General features: G+C 43.8%; 1 protein-coding gene across 8 annotated transcripts in view; it reads left to right on the forward strand.

The window, feature by feature from the left end:
• CABIN1 (calcineurin binding protein 1) overlaps positions 1 to 10769 on the forward strand; it is a 202353-nt gene that overhangs the window by 70677 nt on the left and 120907 nt on the right. For 4 of the 8 annotated variants that reach the window (XM_019539123.1, XM_019539126.1, XM_019539124.1 and 1 more), the window contains exon 27: positions 6510 to 6688. In XM_019539123.1, the coding sequence (XP_019394668.1) occupies positions 6510 to 6688 (179 nt within the window). Of the gene's footprint in view, positions 1 to 6505; positions 6689 to 10769 lie in introns of all 8 variants that reach the window. The other 4 variants (XM_019539127.1, XM_019539129.1, XM_019539128.1 and 1 more) reach the window with 1 other exon arrangement.

The following is a 10769-nucleotide window of genomic DNA, read 5'->3' on the forward strand; positions in this document are numbered from 1 at the left end:
GCAGTCAGGAAGGCCAACCGCACCTTGTCATGCATCCACAGACGCATCTCGAGCAGGTCCAAGGAGGTGATCCTCCCCCTCTATGCAGCACTGGTCAGGCCGCAGCTGGAGTACTGCGTCCAGTTCTGGGCGCCGCACTTCAGGAGGGATGTAGACAACATGGAGAGGGTCCAGAGGAGGGCCACCCGCACAATCAGGGGGCAGCAGGGCAGGCCCTACGATGAGAGGCTACGGACCTGAACCTGTTCAGCCTCCAGAAGAGAAGGCGGAGGGGGGATCTTGTGGCCTGTTACAAACTAGTCAGAGGGGACCAGCAGGCATTGGGGGAGTCCCTGTTCCCCTGAGCACTACCAGGAGTGACCAGGAATAACGGTCACAAGCTGGCAGCGGCTAGATTTGGACTAGATATCAGGAGGTGCTACTTCACTTTCAGGGCAGGTAGGATCTGGAACCAACTTCCAAGAGAAGTGGTGCTGGCTCCTACCCTGGGGGTCTTTAAGAGGAGGCTGGATGAACACCTTGTTGGGGTCGTTTGATCCCAGTACTCTTTCCTGCCATGGCAGGGGTTCGGACTAGATGATCTGCTCAGTTACCTTCCGACCCTACCAACTGTGAAACTCATTAAGCCCCCAAATTATCCATTTTTAAGATGTTCCCAGCCAGCTAAGAATATTAGGGATTTATGTGGACACTTACTTGTCCTGCCTTCCTTAGGTGCAGACTTGATGATACCTCTCTACACTTTACACTCCTCAGTATGGTTCTGAATCAGCAAGGCTCTTTAAGTCTCTGACTGGGACTTCATAGACATAAACATTAACTAATATGAGGAAGAGATATGAGGTCTCTTCCTAATAAAACTAACATTAGGAAGAGACCTCAGAAGATCATCAAGTCCAGCCCCCTAGATCACTCAGTCCAACCCCCAAAGATGTTCCCAGCAAACTAGGAATATTTAAGTCCACCAAGCTCAGTAGGACTAGTCATATGCATGAAATATAAGTATGGGTGTATTTACAGGATTGTGGCCTTGGCCTTCACCACAGAGTGCTCACTCTCCTTTTGATCTCTCTATAGTGTCCTTCATTTGCTCTTGCTTCGTCACATTTGGAAGATTTTCCATCACAGCCATCGTAGGTAGACATTTTAAAAAATTCTTAAAATAAAATTTAGGTGAATAAGTGTGTTCCATGGGTGCAGAATATATAACACGTTGGCTACAGTTATTTTTCTCTCCTGCTGTTCTGACACCATTAGTCCCTTCTTTGGATTTAGTTACAATAATGGTGGTTGTAAACATCAAAACTATATCTCAGTTTTTAGTATAGAAACATAACACCAGTTAAGCCATACCTGTTTTAAACATCAGACTCCAATCTTCAAAACCCAGATGTGTCTAAAACCTCCTTTTATACATAACTACACACCAGTTTAGCTGAGGCAGCCCCGGATCTCAGAGACCAGTCCCAGCTAGCTGGTGGGAGTTAAAATGAACATCCTAGAAACATGGGTTGCAGGGTGCAATCCAGCAGGGAGGCAGAGCAGCACAGCATGCCAGACAGGCATCACTGCTGCCCACCTGCCCAGCACACAATGCCACCCCACCCCTAAGTGCCTCTGCCTGCAGCAGCACTGCTGATTTGGGAGAGGAGGGGAGGGGAGGGGAGGGGAGTGTCCTGGATTTCCTATTATCCCACATGATCACTCTATGCATAGCTAATGTTGTATCTTTGGAGAGGCCCAACTCTGGAAACACCAACTTACTCTCACTGTGATTTGCCATTGACACACAGGCTTATTGTGTATCCTGTTTAGGAGGAGACTAGGGGTGTGCAAAATGAGCTGTATTTGATTCAGATTCAGTCGGAATTGGGGACAGTGATTTGATTTGTTGATTCAGATCACTGTCCCCAATTCAATTCGGCTAAGTCCAGATCTGAAGGTTTGCTGATTTGGAGAATCAGCAATTCGGCCATAGACGCGGCTTTAACTGTTTTTACATTTAATGTTTATATTTACTTTAAATGTTTTCTACATACCTCAAAGCACCAGGTGCGGCTCATGAACGCTGTGATGGTGGGACGGATAGAGCCACCCACAGGAGTACAATGGGGCCCCCCCATGTGCTCGGTGGCAAGCCCAGAACTGGACCAGAAGTACTTCTGGTCCACTTCCAGGTCAGCTGGAGAGTGCACTGGGGCCCCCTCCCCCCCCAGCTCAGCAATCATCTGCAGGGGGACCTTGGATACCTCCCCATGACCAAGGAGGCACCAGTTGCCAAGCTAGGGAAGCACGGGGGCTCCCCAGCTGCTCCCCAGCAGACCTGGAAATGGACTGGAAGTGCTTCTGGTCCACTTCCAGGTTTGCTGCCAAGCGTGCTGGCAAGCCCCCCACGCTCCTGTGGGACACTCCATGCATCCCAGCATCTCAGCATCCATGAGCCACGTGCTACCATGAGGTATGTAGCAAAAACATGTAAAGCTGTGTTTATGTCCGAATCGCCGAATCTTTCCAAATCTTTCCAAATCAATTTGGAAGGTTCCAATTTGATTTGGCGACATTAAAAGGTCTGCCAATTTGATTCAGATTTGGAGATTTGGCCACCAAATTTGGCCAAATATCCACTGAATCGTATCCGGGACCAAAGCTCACACAGCCCTAGAAGAAACCTTGGCTTCAGACCAAACCTGATCTTCTGTCCAACTATCCCATTATGATTTTTGCAAGGTAATTTGAGCAGAAAATACCTGCTGTGTGTGAATTATTTGTCCTTCTCACTTCAGAATTACTATTAGTTGAAATCTAAATGCAACCTAATAATCTTATACTCCCAGTTTTTGCCTTTTCTGCTGATTTGCAGCAGCAACTAGTAATCAAGTAAGTGCAGTGAATTGAATTTGTAAGACTTTTACTGTTAGGTGACCACTTACCTACTCCAAATGTCGTTTTGTTGAGTACTCTGCAGTCATGCACACCATAGTGTAAAACACTATTGAACAGAACAGGTGAGGGGAAATAGTTGTATTTATATGCCTCATACTCCATAATTAACACTTAACCACTTAGTGCTCTTTTGATCCTCTCTCCTATGGTTGCATTTAGTCTGGTGCAAAAAAAAAAATGAAACCAACCAATTGGCAATCTTGATTTGTTTTAATATTAAGAAAAGTGTCAGTCTTTTAAAATTTTCCCGGGAGGTTTTCACTGGAACTGTAGAATTTTATTTAAAAAAAGAAATCATTAGGTGTTGACCTAGGATGTGGACAGGCATTCATTTTTTGGGCAATCTGTAATGCTAGAAATTTTTGCAAAAGAGGAGCATCTAATATAGGCTTTCTAGCTGGCAGCCAGCTTCCCTTGCCTTCCCCATACTGGGGTCACCCTGGTCTGGAAAAAGTGTGAACAGCAGTGGCTGCTTCATTTCCTCCCCAGGACCAGAAGTTATTGAGTGGTGGTTAAGCATACAGGCATTCGCTCTTGCACAAGCAGGCAAGATCATCCTTACTGAAAGAAGATCTTTCTCCCATATCCAGCATTTCTGCAGGAGAATCTGTATGAACACCTGTACCCTCCCAGTTTCTAGCAGGGGAGCAGCATTTCTTCCACTAGAAATGTAATACCTGCCTATAATCCTAGATACAGTTGCACAAGACTTTCTCACCCAAGCCCTGTCTATGATAGCCCTTTGTTACATAAATGTTCCACTATTGAAACCACTATTTCTACCCTGCCTGTAGTAGCATTGTTGAGAGCCCTAATGCAAGCAAGGCATCAGTGACCGATTGTATTTTTTGCTACTTTGTAAATACTTTTGTATTTTGTGTTGTGAGCTGTGAATAAGGCCTGACGATTTTGTGTGCAAAATAGTGGGCAGCAGCCTGATTATGAATCTGGCATTGGCAGAGTTAAGACCGTGTTAGTATTGATGGGAATATAGTTTTAAGAGCATAGTGAAAGATTCCCATATGTGGTTATTATACACATACTCATCCACTTAGTATAAACCTCAAATGAAGATTGCTAATTAGCATTGAAAAGGAGGATTTTACATTCACTCCCTTGGGTTGAAAACTTTCATTGATATGCAGATATTTAGAATATAATGATACTCATAAGCTCTAAAACAAGCTTATCTTTTCATGCTGAGAGGTTAGTATAATTTCCTAGTAATTTAATGTAGGTCTCAAGAACTTGCTGTGTACCAGCCATTCTCGATTCACATTCCAATATTTCAACTTTTTATCTGTCACAGCCTGTGCATCAGTACTAACTTCAGGGCTTGTGGTATAATGAAACATTTATAGACTTGCAAATGCTGGTGAGTTTTTTTTTTTTTTCTTTTTTCATCTGTAGGCTTGTAACTCAACCTCCAACCTGCTTCTGGAGCAGATGTATGAGTGTTTCCCTTTAAAAAAAAATCTTTCAAATGAATTGCTGTAAATGCAGGGCGTGATGATTGTTGATACCTTTTTTTTAAAATGACCATTGAATATATTGCATTCTTTAAATGTGCTAGAAAACTACTAAGGCTTTCTGAAAATGAGGAAGTGTCCCCTTTTTTTAACACCCCCTCCCCCCCGAACCTTACAGTCAGTTTCTACGCCTTGGAAATTTAAAATATAGCTGGCTCTTCTCCTAGTACTAATAGAGGGAGTTCAGATATATCCATATACAGTGAATATTATTAAATCTCTGTGAATGAGTCATTGAAAGCTTGATGGACCTCCATTCAGAATCCTTCTCCTCCTATTCTTTGTAATTATATCATTTCCATATAAAGCTTGTCATTACAAATCAACAATAAAACTTTCAGTTAGGATACAGAAGGATTCCCTCCCCAAGTTCCTTGACCATGTGCATCATAAGACCTGTTCACTATATAAACATGTTTTCGCCAAGTGCCATTGAAAAACTTACAAAGCTTGCATCAAATTCAATTGCAATTTTTTTAGAATTCTAACAAGTGGAACTTGAGCTGTTAGCTAAGGTCTGGGATGCAGCTGTACCTGGGATAACTCTACAGGAGATGCCCTGCATCTCTGCTGTGCATTTGTACTATGTCGTTTGGGGAGAGAGGGTGTGATGTATTTATATTGCCAGCTCCTCCTAGGGGAAGTTCTCTGTTGCTTTTTTTTTTCATTTTGTTTTTCAGTCTTATTACAGTGGAACTGTATTGGTCTTTGGTATTGTTCATGTATGTCAGCGTAAGAGGCTTTCTAGCTCTTTTGTATATTGTTACTCGTATAAAAGTTCATCAGCTAAACCAATCCTTTTCCGTGTGAAGAAAAAGTGTGTTCATCCATGGGCTTTAGCTGGAGAGAGAACTGGATCAGGTAGGATTTTGCATCTGAGGTTGAATGCTACAGGTAGAAAATTGCCTCTTTTTCCCTTCTGAATTAGAATGTTTGTGCGTCTTTTTCTGTAACTTTGGAAATGTAAAGCTTAATATGGCTGGGCACATCAGCTCCGGTCCTTCTGGATCATCTCTGACAGCTCGGGACACAGTAGGCTAGTTTGTTTTATGTGCAGTTATGGCTGAGTGAATTAATATCCCGCTTCAAACTGTAATGCAGTCAGTAACCACAACTTATTACTCCAATAAGCTGTGCCTACCACGGATGAGTCGCCTCCCTTGTCCTTCCAACTTCCACCTTGAAGTCTAGGTTCCTGATTTCTAGCTGTTCAAAAAGACATTTATTCATCATGTCAACTGACCTTTAAGAACATTCGGTGGACTGAGTCAAACTTTCACAGAATGGATGGAATCAATGATCATTCTGTTAAGTCTTTTACATCTCTGATTGCATTGATTTTTCTACCCTTTATAACTAATTTATGTTAGCATTCTTAGAAATCTGTCAGTTCATAGTGTTCCCTTGCCAGTGAATTTATTGATCTTAGGCTGGTAAGCTGTTATATACCAAGTTATCCCACCTGTCTTCTAAGAGAGCCCCAAGTGGCAAAGTAAAACTGCTTTATGTTATAATAGTGGAAAATGAGCATACGTTATAGAAATGTAAAATACATTTTATTCCAAAGGTAACTGCTTATCAGGACAGAACATCAGATCCATCGTATTAGTTTCTTAAATTGTTCAGATATCCTAGGAACAAAGCATTAGAGAAAACAAAATATGACTACTTAGTAATATCTGATTAAAACAAAAATTGAGTTTTCACTTGGCACAGAAACATGAGATGAAAGTGGCAATATGTGGAAGATAAAACAAAAATTTACCTTTTAAACAGTAGGATTGTAGGTTGGCATAGACCTAGGCATTTTACAAAGTGGCTGCAGTTTCTTCATGCATCTGATGAAGAGAGTTTCAGCTCGCAAAAGCTTGTTACGCACGCACACGTACATACGTATGCACATGTTAGTTTATAACATGCACATCTACTTTGCCCTTTGCAGTATCTCTGCCACTGAGGTTGACAAGAAAGTACTAACTTGATGAGAGAGAGAGTAGTGCATTTATTCTTTACCTGGCTCTCCTTTTTTGTAGAGAGGAGTCAGGATAGCACAGCAGTGGTGCTCTCAGATTCCAGCTCCACACAGGACATCTTTAATGAGCCTGCCAGTTCTCAAGACAGTTTGAGGAAACCTTACTCAGAAAAGAGGACTGCTGCTTCCTGCTCTGAGACTATGGCATCATGCAAAGAGATTCTAGGGTCTGCAGAGGAAAGAGGTATGATTGTTTTAAGATATAATTTAGAGCAATTTATGCAACTTTATTAAAATGCTTTATTCAGCCTACAGAAGAATTGGAAACTTACTAAACTATGCCTATGGATTTTAATTGGATGTGCAAGTGTATTGTGTGCATGATTGTTTTTTTTACATGTGCCAGAATGAATTGGGTATCATACATGTAGTTGGGCTATCACTGGCATAAGATGCAAGAACAATATCATAAACAGAAGAATCGTGTGATAAGTTGCTTTGTATTAGCCCTGTTTGACTGACTTGCTATTAGTCAGTCTCTGCCAACACTACTTCTAATATTTCAAACTTCTGAGCATCTCAAGCAGCAGATAAGTTAATACACTCTCTCTCAAAAATGTTTTTCCTCCGTTTCCCAGATGTAGATTTAGTCCCTTGTTTTTTGATGCTGGATCAGTAACAAATTAATGTTCATTATTTTGCAAAGCACACATACTGGAATTCCATCTTTATTCCATGGGAGACCTGAAACCCTTTCTACTGGAATACAGACATTAACCTGTGGTTCCACTGGCTCATTCAGTGGTGTTATTTTGGATGAAAATAATTGTTATAAATAATTTTTTTTGATCTTCCAGTATCTATTAGTTAGAATTTCCCTGTCTAATGCCTGCACAGTTAGAGTTAGTACTAAATCCACTGGGCTTCATTAAAGAAAGGTAAATGAATAGCAAGAGCAATATATCCATGTAAAGCTTTCTAAAATGTTGATGGTTTTTCTTGTGAAATATGTGGCATGAGCAAAATGTACAGTGTAGTATAGTAGTTTTATGGGCACGTATTCATGAGCACATATAGGTGCTATCCGAAACTGAGGCCTGACAAAACATTTCTGTCATTTTGCACTATGCTTTATTCTCTCCCTCTATAATACTGTACCAGGTTTTTCAGTTTTATTGATATACAAAGTGTGATCCATAGCTGGCCATGATGCATTCCATTATTCTGTTCTGACATACCCTTAGCAATTACTGATTTCAACATTTTGCATCTCTTCAATGTTTTGGCAAATTTTGGCAACTTTTCTTATTTTTAATTAGGTGTTTCTTAAGGCTGGTCTAAACGAAGAAAATTTGTGTCAGTATAACTAGACCTATCTATGCACGCAGGTGCAGATCGCTGAATGTGCAAAATAGTATTGCCACTAGCGTGACTAATGTCAATAATATACCAGAGTAAGTTGCCCTGGGGTAAGCACCGTGTTATAACATTGCAGTGTTCCTTGTATTACGTTTTCAGTGGTATAGCTTTATCGTTGCTAGTATTGACAGATACAAACAGTGTTTGGAGTGACTGATAAGTAGTAGGATACCAGGGCTTTTACTTACTGGTCGCTACTATAAATGTTTTCTGGGTTTATAGTGATTTTAAGCTGCTGGAATTGCATGGGTTTTCAGAAACTGATTTTTATATCTGTGTAACAAAGAGCCTGGTGCTCCCTGTTCCTTTAAGATAAAAGCAGCCTAACCAGGGGGCACTGCAAGCTAAGCAGGGTGCAGCAGCAGCTGGTTGCCAGGGCTACAGAGCAAATGAGGCATTCAGTAGGCATGTGCAGGTAACCTGCTGACGGGAAGTGCGCAGGGCTATGGGAGCATATAAGCCTGAAGCTAGTCTAGCCCTGCCAGCCGCCAAGTTAGGAGCTCCTGCCTAGCAGAGCTACCCAGGGATGCGAGGCTGTCTGCTTTGCTGCCTGCAAGAACACTGAGGCTCAGGGAGCTTGCAAGGAGTCCAGGCTGGGAGGGTGCTGGCACAAAGGGTGAGGGAAGGTTTTCCCTCTTAAAGGGGCAGAAGGCTGCTTCTCGTTTATGTTGTAGCCCAGGAGTATAGTGTTCATTACAGTTTACATTGGCAGTTTGGTTTGGGACTGTAAGGAGTGGTATACGGAGGTCCCACTGGTGCCTGTGGGGCGCATAATCACCTTGAGTCCTGCCAGGGGCAGGCTTACGGCAGGAGCAGCTGTTGATCCTAGAGAGAGGCAAAGTGCAAGGCCACAGAGCCAGACAGGGGCCTGAGGCCCAGTGCCTGAGATGGCACTGCCACACAGGGGCCTGGGACTTGGCAGACTGGGGCCAGGGCCCCAGTGACTGGAAGGAATGAACCAGAGCTAGTGCCTCAAAGCCAAGGCTGACACAGTGGGACCAGGCTAGAAGACCTAGCGAGAGTAAGGGGGCAGAGACCAAGGAGGCAGAAGCCCCATCAGGTGAACAAAGGTATAACACCCACGAGGCTTGGGGCGTGGTGTAGCAGAGAATTGGTGCCACATGATTAGCCCCTAAGGTTTTGACTGCCCTGAGGGGCCTGGGACAAGAGCGGCCCAGTGAGGGGCCAGTTGAACTGGGGTCACGGGCAGCCCCCCAATTATTATTGCTAGTATTCTGTCCAGGCGTGGTGGGCAAGATGGTAAGGTGCCCTAGGAGCAGAGTGGGGCAGTCGTGAAGCCACCAAGGGGTATTGTGGCCACCCTTGGGACCCCAACTTGCTACAGTCTTGCATAAACATGTATGCACTGTTGGCATTCACCAGAGTATATGATATATATGAAAAGGACCTTTCTAATCCAACTTCCTCTTTGGCTATCCTTTAATACAAGGATGGTGTTTACTGGGGGGGTTATTGGTGAGTTTTAAGATGACTGAGCAGGCCAATTTGTGCTCTGCAAGTGTTTCCACAGAAATAACAGGTGATGCCTTGAAGGCAGGGAGCAGAGGGGAACACAGCTTTTGGCCCGGCTGTTGTGGACTTTGCTTCCTCCTCTGCTGTTTCTCAGCTTCCTGAGCAAGATTGTTCTCTTCAAAGTGTACCGTAGCTTGATGTATGGTGCAGTGCCATCGAGACCTGTTACCACCCAGCACTTTCCCGTTTGTAAGGTTTGATGGTGCCTTTCTTCAGATGTGGTTTCAGCGTGTCCTTGTAGCACTTCCTCTGTCCTCCATGGGTCCTCTTACCATGACTGAGTTGAGAGAAGAGGACTTGCTGCAGGAGACAAGTGTCAGTCACCCGCACACAGTGGCCAGCCAGTGGAGTTGATGTTTCATGTTCTTTGCCTCAGTGCTGGTTATATTAGCTGCAGAGAGGATGCTGACATTGATACAGTGGTCTTCCCATCTGATGTGAAGGATCTTCCTGAGGCACCACTGATGGAACTTAAGATGACTTTGATATGTCACCCACATCTTGTGTCCATAGAGGAGTGTGGGGATAAGCACTGCATTGTATTGTAGACCAGGATCTTAGTTTCCATCTGCAAATCTGAGTTGGCAAAGACATGGTGAAACAGCTTTCCAAGGGACACACTGGCACAGTGAATCCTGTGCTTGGTTTCTACATCAAGACTGACTGACGGGGGGAGGTGGCCGCCAAGGTATGGGAAATGTTCGGTGTTTTCCAGGGGTTCTCCACCAATGGTTATTTGTAGGGAGAGGGGGGCAGCTTGTTCTGGGGTAGGCTGACAACACCTCAGGTGTCCCAATTACAAGAGAGTCCTAAGCTATGATAGGCACCTGAAAAAAGGTCAAGGGTGGACTGTAGATCAGTCTCAGTGTTCACAGGGATAGCAAAGTAGTTGGCGTACTGAAGGTCGGTGATGTCAGTCTTGGTAACTTTCATTTTGCTGTGGAGGCGCTGCAGGTTGAAAAGCTAACCGTCTGTTCAATACTTGATTCCAGTTCCAGGAGGAAGGCAGTCATGGATAAGAATCTAAATTGCAGCAAGATAGATGGAGAAAAGGGTTGGGGTAGTAACGCAGCCCTGCTTGACACCAGTACAGATAGCAAATGGGTCCATCTGATGCATTGCAAAGGACTGTGATGGTCATCCCATCATGGAGTAGCCTGAGGACGCTGATGAAGTTCAGTGGACAACCAAATCTAGCTTCACGATTGATGGAATCACAGACAAGTGCAAGGTGATGCACCTCAGGAGGAACAACCGGCACCATACCTACAGGCTGGGGAACTCCCCTCTTGTCAGCACGGAGGAGGAAAAGGATCTTGGGGTCATCATTGACTCCAAGATGAACATGGGCCGGCAGTGTGGGGAGGCAGTCA

This window comes from Crocodylus porosus, unplaced genomic scaffold (assembly GCF_001723895.1).
Source record: "Crocodylus porosus isolate Cpor-Errol unplaced genomic scaffold, CroPor_comp1, whole genome shotgun sequence".
Taxonomy (NCBI): domain Eukaryota; kingdom Metazoa; phylum Chordata; order Crocodylia; family Crocodylidae; genus Crocodylus; species Crocodylus porosus.